General features: G+C 41.2%; 1 protein-coding gene across 1 annotated transcript in view; it reads right to left on the bottom strand.

Moving 5' to 3' along the window:
- ABCA4 (ATP-binding cassette, sub-family A (ABC1), member 4) overlaps positions 1–16401 on the bottom strand; it is a gene marked incomplete at its 5' end in the record, with an annotated part of 210699 nt that overhangs the window by 146225 nt on the left and 48073 nt on the right. The window contains 1 exon segment of the mRNA XM_006831046.1: positions 2279–2374. Within this exon segment, the coding sequence (XP_006831109.1) occupies positions 2279–2374 (96 nt within the window).

Genomic DNA, 16401 nt, shown 5'->3' with positions numbered 1-16401 from the left:
TAGAACAAATGAAGTCTCCATTCCTCAGCAAAGCACTTTTTAAAATTCTGTACCAAACTAAGAAGATGCTGGTGGTCTTTTCCTCTCCACATGGATGCCCAGGGCACTTACCAGCCCCTGCCATTTGAAGGCAGACCTGCAATGCTGAGGACTAAATTAAAGCCATTTGGCTATCTTTGCAGGGGAAATAACAAATAATAACAATGCCATTTTTATAACCTAAAAATAGAACATATTACTCATTCTCAAAGGCACTTGGGAATTTACAAAACCAAGAGGATTCAGTCAGGTGAGACTGAAAACATTCTCCTACTGCAATAAGGGGTGTTTACCTGTCATCCCTCTTTGTCCACATGCCAACACTTGCCTTCTGAAACTGATGAGCACCAAACAGAATCCACCAATGAGTCATGCTTATAATCACAGTCTATGCTTCAAGAATAAAGGCAGAATTGCAAATGGCTTCAAAAAAAAGTGAGTCTTCTGACAGTCTTGAAAGGGCTTATTACCATTATTATGCTGTTATTTTAATCAAAGCACTCAGAGATGAAGGGGCTGTTCCAAGGTCAAATGGTCTCATATCAGTTCATATAAGCTGGGCCATCTGCATCAGCCAGTTCACAAATGCTTGGACTTGCCATGTAGACAGGCAAGGAAACTTCTAGAACCTCCACATGGAGTTAAGAGAGTGGGAAGGCTTTAGAGATTTTTTTTTCTTAAACATTCTCTGTCATTTTCAACCCTATTATACTGATATGAATTTTTTAAATGCTTATGAAGGAAAGAATGCCAAACAGAGACTCCCAGTGGAGCAGGTGGCCATCAGGACAATGGGCCCTTATCTAACTTATCCACACAGCAGTGTTCACAGTCACACTCTGTCCAAATAGAGCTTAGCGTTATGCGAACAGACTCCAATTACACATTTTTCCATGTTGGTGAAACTGAGAGACAGAAAAAGTTGGAGGAAAATCATGTCCTCTTTGTGCCTTTCCTATGATAACTCTCACCAAAGTACACTGCCTATTGTTGTTGTTGTTAAGTACCATGGAGTCGGTTCCGACTCATAGTGACCCTGCGCAGGGTTTCCGAGGCTGTAAATCTTTACGGGAGCAGAAAGCCTCATCTTTCTCCTACAGAACGGCTGGTAGTTTTGAACTGCCAACACTGAGGTTAGTAGCCTGAATCGTAACCACTACATTGCTGCTGTTGCATTGTCCCCCAACTCATGGGGATCCCATGCAATGGACTATTGTGATCCAAAGAATTTTCATTGATTGATAAGGAAGTAGATCGCCAGGTTTTACCTCCTAATCCATCTTAGTCTAAAAACTCTGCTGAAACCTGTTCAACATCTTAGTAACACACAAACTTTCACTGATAGTTGGGTGGTGGCTGTGTGTGAAAAGCATTGGCTGGAAATTAAACCCAGGTTTCCCATGTGGAAGGTGAGGATTGAGCCACCGCTGCCCCCAGCACTATCTATTGTTTCTGTTGAGCGCCATTGAGTCGGTTCCAACCCATAGCGACTCGGTGTAGTGTTTCCAAGGAACACCTGGTGAGCTTGAACCACCGACCTTGTGATTCAAATGACTTTGCAGTTGAGCGCATTAACTTACAGTGCCACACCAGGACTCCAAGCACTATATAAGTGTGTGCTATTATTATTGTACTGTTGTTGTTGGTAAATGTCCCTGCATTGATTTCCACTCACAGTGACCCCATGTGACAGAGTCTCTATGGGGTGTTTACACATTGCACTGCTAGCTAGAAGGTCAGCAGTTCGAATCCACCAACCACTCCAAAGGAGTATGAGAAGACTTTCTGCTCCCGTAAAGATATACAGCCTCAGAAAACCTACATTTGGGTCAGAATCGACTTGATGGCAGTGAGATCTGTATGGGAGCAGATTTTTAGATTGTTCTCCTGTGGAGATCCTGGGTGGGCATAAACCACCCACCTTTTGGTTAGCAGCTGTACCAACAGGGCTCCTCCTATTATTTTTAGTGGTGGGTATTTATGTGTGTTTTAAGAGCATGACAGAATTATAGACCACCTCAGTACTGGAAAGACTTAGATCCAATTGTAGGCTCGCTGATCATTTCTACCACATCAGACAAGCTGCTTATTCCCAATGGCATTTCTTCCTAGGATTTCTTTTTGACTCTTACACAGGAACATAGATAATTTAGCAGGTGCTTTGAAATTGCTAGATGGAGAGATCAAATGTATTTCTCCTTGACCAGGTTTGAGGTCATATTTTCTGATATGTCTCCACAATTAACTCATTTAAGTGTGGAGACATATCAGAAAATATTCTCCCTGAGGATCTTAGATTGATACCTTGAGAACTGCTGTCTAGGAGTGTGGGAAGCTATAATTGATAGGAAAAAAACAAACCTTAAAAATGTATCTATATTGGTATGTATAAATCGTCATAGGGACTATCTGATCTCCTGTATGCTTGAAAAACATTTCCTCCCTTCTTTCTGATCACAGAACCTTTTCTACAAGAATGCTTCCAGAAACAAATTTTTTTTATCTAATGGAGAAAATCAAAGTCTTCTATTCCAAGTCACCCTGCTGAGTTAGTCAATCACAAATAGTTTCATGGTGACATTAAATACACTAAAGTGATTCTGATTTCTGGTTCAGAGCCACCAAACAAGGCTCCTGGAGGAAGGAAAACAGAGCACAGCTGTCAGAGTGCAGAGGAAGGCTGTGTGAGGAGGTACCATCTGTTGGCTTTGCAGACACGCCCGTTTCCTCACCGTTGTTCATGTCTTCACTCCCTTTGTGGCCTTTCCAGGCAAGTTGTCTCCTTCTCTGCTCAAAACGACTTCTTATGGGAGATTTTGCCAGTCACAGCACCTTTTTTTCTTCTTTTTAATGTTAAAATATTTTTAAATATTAATTTTTTTATCTCGGCGTGTAAAAGAATACATATTGCTGTTTTAAAAAAAGGTTAGTATGGTATGATTACAAAAATACTTCCAAGTGTATGGAACAACTAACAAATAAATGTAGAAAGAACATGCTATTTGCATAAAAATACTGTATGTGTGTATACACGTGTACACTGGAGCTCACTGGCATGGCAGGATAAGCACTGGACTGCTAACCACAAGGTTGACAGTTCAAAGCTACCAGCTGCTCCCTGGGAGGAAGATGAGGTGTTCTGCTCCCACAAAGCTTTACAGCCTTGAAAACCCTGAGTGTGAATCAACTCAATGACAATGGTTTTTAGGTTGTCCCACTTTACAGACTCGATGGTACTTAACAACAACAACAACTTTACAGACACTTCTGTGCATTCACAATAACTGCTGAAAAGTCATAGCAGATTATTCATTAAAAGAGTTATTCAAAGCAGGATAATTTCAAAAATGAAATTAAAAAATGCATGTGTACCCTCCTCCAAGACTGAAACCCAAAGGGATCACAGAAGCAGGCATGTAAGCTTGCTGGCAGCCATGTTGGTCTACTGGTGAGTGGAAGAGGGGGAAAGGCAGCAATGAAGATATGAGCTGAGTTTATCCATGTTCCCTAGAATCCTGTCCACCTGGAGATGAGAGAGAGAAGAGGAATGGCTGGGTGGTCCGAAGTATGGGGAGACATGGGAACTTCTGAACCCATGGACAAGGACATAGCCACAGAGAGCTAGAGCTGGGAGTGAAGCTCAGCTGATATGAAGGGGGGGGGGTGGTGAATAGACACACAAGAACACCCACACTTGCAGATAGTACCCATTCGATGGCTTGATGATCACAACTCGACTAGAGGAAGATAAAAAAATGTGATAAAGGAAACAAGTGTAAATTGTTATAATTTGATGAACTTGACCTATACTTACGGTTCTAGTAGCTCAGAATACCAACTGAAAAGGAAGGAGTCTTCATTCTCTCCCCTCTGTACACAGGGTAATAGGAATGGGAAACTTAGACATTGGCTACCTAAAACTGGGGGCGGGGGGGAGGGGAAGCAGGGGCTATAAAGGCACAAAGTGACTGGCTTACAAGTTTTCAAGAGGGAGTTTAATTTCAGAGTGTGTGGGGGCAGTAGAATCCCCACTGAATAGTTTTCATCTTGTCTAGATGAGTCTGGTGAAAAGAGATGGGTATAGGATTTTTATGATTCAGTAGTGAGTGATTATTATCATATCAAATTGCAATATACAAAATTGTAAAGATATAACTTTTATAACAAAAAGGTGGGAGTAGTTAATCTTACATTCCAGGTACAGAGAATCCTAGGACATTAAAGGAGAAGAGCATGAAAGGAATGAATGTAAGGCCCTATCCAGAGAAGCAGCAACACCAGAGATGGAGACAGAGTTGAAGACATGGAGAGATAGAGCAGCTGAGGATTCTAGGCTCATGGAAAGAGAAAGGCTGTGTTCTCGCAGCCAAGAGGCAGACTTGCAGAATGTGCCCTTAGGTTGTTTAATAAATGGTTATATATTCCTGAGTGTTTTTGTGTACATCCAAAAAGACCAAAAAACAAAACAACAACAAAAAAAAAACAGAGGGAATAGAAGCAAATACTGTTGAATGATGATGCATTGAAGGGATCATAATCATTACAATGAAATGAAATGTGATAGGATGAGTGTAAAACCGATGTTCTCCCATGTAAACTATCACTTAACTCACAATAAAAACTTTAAAAAATGCATGTGTGTATATATACTGTTATGGTTAAGTGTCATAGAGTTGGTTCTGATTCATAGCAAGCCTGTATAGGGTTTCTGTGGAGCAGCTGGCGGGTTTGAACTGCAGACCTTTTGGTTCAAAGTTCAGTGTTGATCCTATAGTGGCTTTAAAAAGTTTGTAGAGAAATGGAGTTCAAAGATTATATATATATATTTGTTGTTGTTGTTGTTATGTGCCGTGGAGTCAGTTCCAACTCACAGCGACCCAATACAGGATTTCCGAGACTGTAAATCTTTACGGGAGCAGAAAGCCTCATCTTTCTCCCATGGAACAGCTGGTAGTTTCGAACTGCTGACCTTGCGGCTCGCAGCCCGATTCATAACCACCAGTGCTTATCCCACAGCTCCTATATAAATACATATATAATTATACACATTCTTATCATAAAGTGCTGTTAAATCTGTTCCAATTCATAGTGACCCCTGTATAAGGTTTCCAAGGAGTGGCTTTTTGAGTTTAAAATTTCATGAACACTAAATTCAACAAGAGTCTTGGTGTGGTGCCACAGGATAATGCTCTAGACCACAGGTCAGTTTGAACTACAAGTTTGGTGGTTCAAACTCACCAACCACTCCTTGGAAACACTACACAGGGTCACTACGAGTCAGAACCGACTCCACAGCACTTAACAACAACAACATATTTAGCAATTAATATAATGGAACAATATTACATTGTTTAAACATTACATTTAACACTTATGAATTTCAATTCTAAAGTTTTTTGTTTGCATTTCAGAGTCCATTTATTTATTTTTTGTGTCTCTCAATGCTTCTGTAGGCCTGTGGTCCCTAGACATTATGCTTATCACTTTAGGACCTAATGAATAAAATAGCTAGCCCCACACCATCACCTCCATTCTAATACACCTTCCTCTATTGACAAGTCAGTTCATCTAAAACCAGTTCGTCTTCTCTACAAAGTCCTTTCCCCTCCATCATGCTTACCAGCTCTCCTTCTCCATGGCTTAATTGCCAGTCCTAGCTGCTTTCGTAATGCCCCATGTGCCTATTTTTCACTTTTATATTGGTTTTCTACTCTATTTTATTGTATATGTCTTTCTATAAACTGTAAACTCATTAAGTATTGTTGTATTGTGAAGTGGTGTCTATATAGCGACCCTGTATAGAGATTTCGAGGAGCAGCTGGTGAGCTTGCAGTTCAAATGGCTTTGCAGTCTGGCGCATTAACCCACAGCACCACACCAGGACTCCCATTAAGTATAGGGAAAGGGATGGACGTTATTTTTTATATCCTTGGAGCATGGTATACAGTAAGTATTCAATCTATATTTGTGTGTTAATGAATGACTAAGTTATGAGTACATAGAAGGAGGGATATCATTGCCGATGTCAGATGGATCTTGGCTGAAAATAAAGAATACCAGAAAGATGTTTACCTGTGCTTTATTGGCTATGCAAAGGCTTTCATTTGTGTAGATCATGACAAGCTATGGACAACATTGAGGAGAGTGAGTATTACAGAACACTTAATTGTGCTTATGAGGAACCTGTACTGAGAGGCAGTTGTTTGAATAGAACAAGGGAACACCAATGGTTTAAAATTAGGAAAGATGTGTGACAGGGTTGTATTCTTTCACCATGCTTATTTAATTTGTATGCTGAGCAAATAATCTGAGAAGATAGATTAAATGAAGAAAATCGTGGCATCAGGATTGGAGGAAGACTCATTAAAACTTTGATATGCAGATGATACAACCTTGCTTACTTCAAGTGAAGATGACTTAAAATACATACTGAAGAAGAGCAAAGACCACAGCCTTCAGTATGGGTTGCACCTCAATATATAGAAAACAAAAATCCTCACTACTGCACCAATAAACAGCATCACGATAAGGGGAGAAGAGATTGAAGTTGTCAAAGACTTCATTTTGCTCTGGTTAACCATCAACACTCATGGAAGCAGAAGTCAAGAAATCAAATGATGCATTGCATTATGCATATGTGCTACACAAGATCTCTTTAAAGTGTTCAAGAGTAAAGGTATCAGTTTGAGGACTAAAGTGTGCCTGACCCAAGCCGTGGTATTTTCAATAACTTCATATGCATGTGAAAATTGGACAGTGAGTAAGGAAAACCACAGAAGAAATGATGCATTTGAATTATGGCGATGGAGGAGAAATTAAAAGTACCACGTGCTACCAGAAGAACAAACAAAATCTGCTAGAAGAAGTACAACCAGAAGGCTCCTTGGAAGCCAGAGTGGCCAGACTTCTTCACCTCTCATACTTTGGACATATTATCTGCAAGGATCAGTCCCTGGAGAAGGACATCATGTTTGGTAAAGTGAAAGGTCAAAAAAAAAGAGGAAGACCCCCCAATAAGTTGGATTGACACAGTGGTAGCAGCGATGGGCTCAAACATAGCAATGATTGTGAGGTTGGTGCTCACAGTGTTTCATTCTGTTGTGCATAGGGTTGCTATGAGTTGGTATCAACTTGATGGCAGCTAATAACAAAGCTATGATGTAGTAGAAAAGATTTTCCATGAGATGTCTCTACAAGGTATGATAGTAACTTCAAGGAAGGAGTGGATAGTACCTCTTGGTGGCAGGGAAGGTGACACTGGGGTTGATGTTTGAAATAAGACCAGTTGATGCTAATAAGAGTGAGGGTTGTGTTTGTGGATGGAAGAGGGTCAGGAATCCCAAGTGGAGGGAGGAACCATAGCTTCAGACTGGTTTGAACTGGTTCAGTCATGGCCAATAAAGTGAAGTCAGAATAGACCCAAATTTGTAAAATGTGGGTATACTTGAACAATAAATGGAAAGAGAAAAATGATGGGCCAAAGAATGGGAGACTCAGAAGAAGTTTAGTGAGCCCTTTTAGAAGCCTGTTTTGGGAGAATGGATACCAGTCACTCCTCAGAAACCCTATACATTGTTGCTATGGGTTAGAACTGACTCGATGGCACGTCGCAACAACAACCGGATGGAGAACAACACACATTCAAAGAGGTGCCATCAGCCTCCATATTTGAGTTGGACACCAACTTTCCAATTCTACTGCTCAAGATATGTGATTGCTATGCAGTGCCCTTGTTTTCTAAAAGGGAGATTAAGTTTCTAGCAGGGAGCCAACCTGTAATTTTTCCCATTCTGGTCATCATTCCAGTACACCCACATTTTACAAATTCAGGTTTGTTCCAGTTTTACTTCATTAGCCATGACTGTACCAGGAAGAACCGGTTTGAAGTCCTGGGAGGAACGTGATAAACGTCAACAAGAGAGAGTGACTAAAGCGATGGTCACTAGAGAAATAAATCAGATAAGAGAAAGACTAGCTATTTGGGGAGAGGAAACAGGGAGGATAATACATTGAGATGCATTTTTGTGTGTGGTTAACATTTTATTTTTTCATCTTTTTAATCATTTAATACTCATTCATCAAATATTTGCTGAACTCCAACTGTGTGCTTGGTACCGTGGCTGTAATTCCCGACCTATTTCTTTTCCGTGGAGACAGTAAATAATGAAGCTCTTGTACTCACAACTTCATTTTAGACACCATGCACATCTCAGAACAGTGCCTGGCCCCTAGGCAGTCCGTCACCAATTGTCTGACTGATGTTGCCATAAATTATAAATAACTTTCCCAGGGCTCTCCTCTTCCTTTGGCTCCCCCTACTATTATCTATTCAAATCTGCATGAATTGTTTCTGCCAAAAGAATCGGAAGAGATTGTGAGTTTATTTGAATGTGAAAACATTTCTGGAACAAAGGTTATATACCAAAATGGCAACTATCACACACTCACACCACGGCTTCCGATGCTAAACAAGTTAACTTTCCAGATAACAAATAACCCTTTCACACTGGGCTCAGTAGTTCCTGCCCAAGTCCACGGTGTGCTCAGACTTTTTAAGAAAGGCCTATGAGGTTGATGTATAAACAAGTTCGTGGAAGTGATGTGTCTCTATCATCTCCCATCACTGTAGTTGGTCTGAAAGGTTTCAGGGCCTTGGTTTTATACCTAAGAGATTGATGCATGCCTATTCAGCAGCCAAGACAACTCTAGCCCCAAGAGGCCTCTGTTTGGGCTCTCAGGAGCAGAAAACATTGTCTGGCATGTGCAATGTGAGTCCTTTACTTAAGACAAACTAAAAATATCTTAAAATAAAAACCTAACCAGCTGTCATGGAGTCCATTCAAACTCAGTGTCCTCACGTGGGTCCAATTAGAACTGTATTCCATAGGGTTTTCAATGGCGGAGATAGTTTGGAAATTGATTACCAGGCCTTTCTTCCAAGGTCCTTCTGGGTTGATTCAAACTGCCAACAGTTTAGTTAGTAGCTGAGTGCTTAACTGTTTATGTCAGCCAGGGACTGTTGCTGTTTTTGCTGTTAAGTGCTGTTGAGTTGATTCCAACTCATAGCAATCCTGTATAAGGTTTCAAAGGAGCAGCTGATGGGTTTGAACAGCCCAGTGCTTATCCTATAAAACCACACCAGAACTCCAAGGATTAACTCCTAAAAAATCTTGTTGATCAGTATTTCCTGAAACGATGAGTTAATCAAATAAATATCACTCATACAAAAGAAACATATTCTTATGAACTGAATTTTTTGTCTGTTTTACTGTTTTTGATTCAACTAATATAACCTGGAAAACAGCATTAACATCCAAATGATATCTAATGAGGGAAAACAGGTAGCATGAGGTTCCATGTCTTTTTGGATGGCTTGTGGAAACTGGTGGAAGGTTCTGAGAGAGGGATGAGCTGTTTGAGAGCATCCAGGCCAGAGGTGAAGTATAGATGAAGCCCTGGACAATCCGTGTGGGACCCTCTGTTCAGTCCTGGGTTGCTGCTACAGGAAATCCAGATTTATCCGGGAGGGAAGTTGTTGCTAAGCAACAGGGAGAATGTGGATTTGAAGCATGTTTGTTGCAACCTGACAGTTGTTAAGCATCAGATGAAAAGAGAGGAAGCTGGCTTCACTAATGGGGGGGCAGCCAGGAGGGGACACCCTGAGTACTAGGAAATGCGTCATGAATGGAGAATTCAGACTAAATCATTCAGAGGAGAAAATGCCAAGCTGTCTCTATCCACGAGGTCATAGAGACAAGCTGTCTCCCAGGCCTGGAGTGAACACAGCATCTGAATAAGAGAGGGGGCTCTGGGATATGTGAATAGACAAATTACGGGACTTTTTTTTTTTTTTTTTGCTAAACAGAAACTAGGCCTTTTTCTTTCTGCAGTGACTTCAGACCTGGCATTGGAAAGAAAGAATGTGTTGATGAAAGAAAAACTGAGTTTGGAATCTTGGGACAGTCAAAAGGTCGCTTCGTTAGGCAGATCTGATCCTAGTTTGAGGGATCTGAGAATGTCCCACCTACGAAGACATTTCTGGGAACAAGGCAGTGTGGGGTTAACACTGGGGCCAAAATCTTTAGGGAAAAAAATATCAGTTTACGTAGAATTACTGATATTGGTCCTCAATCTTTTACTAAATAAGGGACAGGGCACCAGGACTCATGATTCTAGAGAGCAACCTACCCAAAAGCTTGCTCCTATGCTAAGTGACCACTCAGAATTGTGTTTGCTTATAATGAACATAGGTTTTACTGCTTGTTCTATGGGCCCCACTTACCAGCACTATCTGGCTTTCTAGAATGCTAGGATAACTTTTTTTCTTAGTAGATTCTATTTTTAGAGTGCCTTAAGTTTACAGAGAAATGACGCAGTATAGAGCATTCCCATGTACCTGTTGCCCCTGCCCATTGCTTCTCCTGTTAGCATTTCACATTCCTGTGGTACATTTGTTATAACTGATGAACTTACACTGATACATTATTATTAACTAAAGCCTATAGTTTACATTGATGCTCACTCTTTTGTTTGTGCAAATACATGTTTTAACAATATATAATGCCATGTGTCCACTGGGATGGTTTTACTGACCTAAAAATGCTCTATGCTCCATCTATTCATCCCTCCCCTATTTACCTTCCCCTTCAGTCCTCCCCCACCCCACTGCAACCATTTCTAGAATGTTCTATTGTTGAAATTGCACAGTTTTTGTTTTGTTTTCAAACTAACTTCTGTGTTTTTTGCTTTTCAAATCCCTAAAAACGTTATCTGACCTATCCTGAAAACAGGCATGTCTAGAACCCAAAGGAAATCAAGGTAGGCTAGTGACAAACCCACATACATTTAATAAACGTTGCTTCATCCCTATATTGCCTTTTCACTTATTTTTTATTGAAATCTATTCACACAGGGAAAACACTAAGTGTAACAGGCACATACTTTTGTAGATGTAGGTAGAACAAATATTCATGCTGTAAATCAAATATACGTGTGGTGGCTTAATGTTTTTTGAAACACTGTTTGCTAACATGGTTTTGTTTTTACCCTACAGCTCCCTTGGTGCTACCAGCATTTGGCATCAGTCCTTTCTTTTCCCCTCTGCTTTCCCAAACTTCTCATGTAAAAGTGGGAGAATTTGGAAATTCGAAGATTTGGAAATCAGCTGGGAAGAGAGAGAAACTCATGAAGCTAAGTCATTAGTGGAACCTTATTATAAATTCCTGGAGACATGGGGCTTTTCCAGAAGACTTTGACTAGTAATATCCAACAGAAAATTAAAACGCATAGTTGAAATTTAACAAACTGCAACGAATGACTCCTGAGAGCAGAAACCATGGCCGGCTCTCACTGGGCAGAGGGCAGTCCACCCGAGCTTAGTTCCAATAACTCCAGAATCCAGGGACCAGTGCCAAGAACAAAGCAGGACACTTAAAGGAGCAGAACCCTCAAGACTAAGCCCTTTCTTTCCTTGAACTCAATGTCCAGTTACACTGTAGTCAAAGAGACATGGGTAAAATATAACCTGAAAAGTAAACACAGCAACAGAGTTGTCATCTGGGGAAAGGAACGAAAGCTGAATCATGCCACACTGCAAAGGGGAAAACCATAAGCCAACAGACTAGGGGGGCCAGATTTCCTTTCTCAACATCCACTGAGGAGGGGGAAGGGAGGGAAACTCAGGTTTCCCAGCAGTGTGGCAGGTCTTGGCACTAGCCTCAGTTCCCCTGCCGAACTTCCACAAATAAACATTTGAGGCAGAAGGGACAGATTTTCTTCTCAGCAAGATTTCCAAGCTGTACACCAGAGTCAGAGAAAACAGGAAGGATAGTTAGTTGGAGGGAGGAGATGAAGAGGAGGGGCAGGTATGCCCTGGGCCAAATCAGATGGGAAGCATCCCAACCCCTCACCTGAAACTGACATACAGCTTTGTTTTGTTTTTCAAAATGAGGTATGAAACATTTCAAGTAATGTTGGCAGTAATGATACCTTGGACCCAGGTCTGAGCTTCTGGGTTTCAAGCTGGGGGCGTTAAAAAGTGAAAAGACCACAGGTGAAGACAACAAACTCTTTCAAGCTATTCCAATCTCAGTGAAACCAAGAGGGGCGAAATCTCTGACAAAATCCAACCACTGACTTCTTTTTACATTCCAAGTCCTCTAGGTGATTCAGTATCTGTCTCATGTATGTGTGTGTGTGTACGTGTGAATGTGTGTGAATATGTGTGTGGGAGTTAGCTGTGTGAGTGTGTGCATGGGTCTATGAGAGTGTGAGGATGAGTGTGTGTGTTGTGTGTGTGAATGAGTGTGTGTATGTGTGTGTGATTGTGTGTGTGATTATGAGTGTGTGGGTCAGTGTGTTGTGTTTGTGTGTGAGTGAGTATATGGGTTTGTGTGTATGTGTGTGTATGAGTGTATTGAGCAAGTATGTGTGAGTATTCTAGAGGGGTCTCAAAAAATCATGGAATGCTTCCATTATCTTTTAATTCCATGTGTCTACAAACTTTCTGAGGCCACTTTGTACCTGTCTGTGAATTATGCATGTGTGATAAAGTATTGTGTGTGAGGGGGTGGGGGCTACATGTATGTATGTGGGAGTGGGAGAGGGTGTGGGTATATGAGTGTGAGGGCGTTTGAATGCAGGTCTCTGAGTGTGTGTGAGCATATGTAAATTATGTGTGTGTGAGAAAGGGTGTATTAGCATATGTGCATATGAATGTATGTATGGGGGAAAAGTGTTGGGGGGAAAAGTGTTGGGCGGATACTGCCTTGGATACTGCATTTGAATTATTTGAGGATGACAACACTCACTTTTGATATCCAAGGGGCGAGGAAAAATACAGCTGGCCCCAGTTGGTGCTAACCCGCAGATACTCCATTCTGATTCTCCAAGCTGCGCGGATTGTCCGGTCCCAGTCCCCAGGTTTGCACTCCCCCCCCACCCTAACCACACCCCAGATCCTTACACAACAGGGGGAGGTGCCATCACAGTGGTTTCCTGCAATTTTCCTTCTTTCTTTGGCATTTCATAAAACCTCACTTATACACTGGTGGAATGGACGAGCCTATGAGAAACAGCCCAGGAGAACAGAAGGCTCAGCTCTCCCATGCTGGAGCTAAGTGTGGCTGGGTGCCAACCAGCTGCAATAACAGTCTTCCCCCAGAGAGTCCTCTTCTCATGGCCTCATTGCAGCCTCTGCCCGGCTGGTGCCCCTCTCAATGATCAGAGGGTCTCGCCTGAGTTCTTCTGTCCTATCCTGGGGTTATTTTTAAAAGAAACATCAATATAATGGCTACAAGAGGAATCAAAGTAAAAATTTCATCGTAAAACCTAGAATTTCTTTACAGTTTCGTTGTTATTGTTGTCTTTGTTAAGTGTCATCAAGTCACTTCTGGCTCATATCAACCCTGTATAGGGTTTCTGAGGAGCAGCTGGTGGGTTTGAACCACCAACATTGAGGTTTGCAGTACAGTGCTTATCCTGCAGCACCACATATTGGGTTTTTTTTTTTTGCTTGTTTGTTTGTTTGTTTCTGAAGCTGTAAATCTTTATGGGAGCAGAAAGCCTCATCTTTCTCTTGTGTAACCACTGGTAGATTCCAACTGCTGACCTTGAGATTAGCAGTCTGACTGGTAACCACATTGTTGTTGTTGTTGTTGTTGTTAAGTGCCATGGAGTCGGTTCCGACTCATAGCGACCCTGTACAGGGTTTCTGAGGCTGTAAATCTTTACGGGAGCAGAACACTTCATCTTTCTCCCGTGGAACAGCTGGTAGTTTCAAACTGCTGACCTTGAGGTTCACAGCCCGACTTGTAACCACTATGCTACCAGAGCTCTAATAACTAAAAAAAAAAACACAAAAACAACAACAAAAAAACCCTCAGTGCTATATCCATTTGTCACATTCAAGGACAACAGAAGTATAGAGTGTTTCTTCCTTCTGCTTGGGTTCTGTTTTTGTTCAAAGGTCTTTTCCCATAGAGATGGGAACAAAAGGAAAAGGCAGCTAGCTAAGTATGAGTAGTCCTTGGAGTTGATGGAGGCTGTCTCCCCCTCAGCTCTTCTCTTCCTGGCAGTATCTGAGTGCCTACTAGGTTCTGTTGCCCACTGGCTTCGATAGGCTCAGCCTGGTTCCACAGGAGATGCTTAGAATCTTTAGAGACATTTGGATACTATTACTATGATGCTTGACCTATGGAAATTGAGATTGTAAATCAAATTCCATTGTTGGAGCGTTTGTTGTTAGCTACCTTGAAATCAGCCTCTGACTCATGTGATCAGACCATTGTGATCCTTAGGTTTTCATTGGCTCATTTTTGGACGTAGATCGCCAGGCCGATCTTCCTAGTCCATCTTGGTCTGAAATCTCTGCTGACACTTGTTCAACATCAGAGCAACACAGAAGCTTCCAATGACAGACAGCAGGGTGGAGGTGGACTGGCTGCAAAAGAGGGTTTATCAGCCAGGCACTGAACCTGGAAAGTGACAATTCTGTCACTGAGCCCCAGTGCTCTGCTTTATGTGAGAGGTCAGTGGTTCTCAATCCTAGTCAAACATTGGAAGCCTCTGTTGTTGTTAGGTGCTGTTGAGTCAGTTCCAACTCATATTGTTACCCTATGTACAATGCACCAAAATGCTGCCTGATCCTGTACCATCTCACTGTTGTTATTATGCTTCAGCCCACTGCTGCTTCCACTGTGTCAATCCATCTCAAGCAGAGTCTTCCTCTTTTTCACTTACCCTCCACTTTACCAAACATGATGGCCTTCTTCAGGGACTGGTCCCTCCAGATAACATGTCTGAAGTATGAGAAAGGAAGTCTGCCATCCTGTTTTCTATGGAACACTCTGGCTGTACTTTTCCCAACACAGATTTTATGTTCTTCTGACAGTCTGTGGTACTTTCATTATTTTTACTCAAATGCATCAATTCTCCTATGGTCTTTCTTATTCACTGTCCAACTTTCACATGCATACAAGGTTATTGAAAATACCATGACTTTGGTCCTGCAAATTTTAGTCCCTAAACGGATACCTTTGCTCTTGGACATTTTAAAGAGGATTTGTGTAGCAGATTTGCCTAACACAATGTGTGATTTGATTTCTTGACTGCTGCTTCCATGAAGTCTTTGACAACTTCAGTCCTTTCTCCATTTATCATGATGTTATTTCTTGGTTCAGTTCTGAGGACTTTTGTTTTCTTTACATTGAGGTGCAATCCATACCAAAGGTTGTGATCTTTAATATTCATCAGGAAGTGTTTTAAGTCCTCTTCACTTCCAGCAAGCAAGGTTACATCAGCTTCATATTGCAAGTTGTTAATGAATCTTTCTCCAATTATGATACCATACTCTTCTTCATATAATCCAGCTTCTCAGATTATTTGCTTAACATAAAGACTGAATAAGTATGGTGAAAGAATACAACCTGAGCACACACCTTTCCTGATTTTAAGCCATTTGGTATCCCCTTGTTCTGTTCTAGACTACCTTATGGTTTATGTACGAGTTTTGAGTACAATTACATGTTCTGGATTACTCATGCTTCACAATGTTATCTATAGTTTGTCACAATCCACATAGTCGAAAGCCTTTGCACAGTCAATAAGATACTAGTAAACATTTTTATGGTATTATCTGCTTTCAGTCCAGATCCATCTGATGTCAGCAATGATATCCTTGTTCCATTTCCTCTTCTAAATCCAGCATGATTTTTTGGCAGTTCCTGTTGATATACTACTGCAGCTGCTTTTAAATTATCTTCAGCAAAAACTTATTTACATCTGATTTTAATGATATTGTTTGATGATTTCTGCATTCCGTTGGGTCACTTCTCTTTGGAAAGAGCACAAACATGGAAATCTTCTTATCAGTTAGCCAGGTAGCTGTCGTCCAAATTTCTTGGCAAAGATGAGTGAGCACCTGCAATGCTACATCAGTTTGTTGAAAGATTTCAATTTGCATTCCATCAATTCCTGGAGTCTTGTTTTTTCCCAGTACAGCTTGGACTTCCTCCTTCAGTACCATTGGTTCTTGATCATATGTTACCCCTTGAAATGGTTAAACATGGACCATTTCTTTTTGGCACAGTGGCTCTATGTATTACCTTTTTTGATACTTTCTGGATTTTGATATTTCTGTATTTTGATACTTTCTATAGCATTCAATATTTTTGCCCATTGTTGTTGTTAAGTGCCGTCGAGTCAGTTATGACTCCTAGAGACTTTGAATGGGGTTTCTGAGGAGCAGCTGATGAGTTTGAACCACCGATCTGTGGCTCAAACCGACCTTTCAGTTCAGTGTTTATCTTAGAGTGCCACATCAAGACTCTACTTTGCCCATAGAACACTGAACGTTGAGTCCCC

Source organism: Chrysochloris asiatica, unplaced genomic scaffold, assembly GCF_000296735.1.
Source record: "Chrysochloris asiatica unplaced genomic scaffold, ChrAsi1.0 scaffold00002, whole genome shotgun sequence".
NCBI lineage: Eukaryota > Metazoa > Chordata > Mammalia > Afrosoricida > Chrysochloridae > Chrysochloris > Chrysochloris asiatica.
Note: the sequence above shows the minus strand (reverse complement) of the source record. Positions and strands in the feature narration are given on the sequence as shown.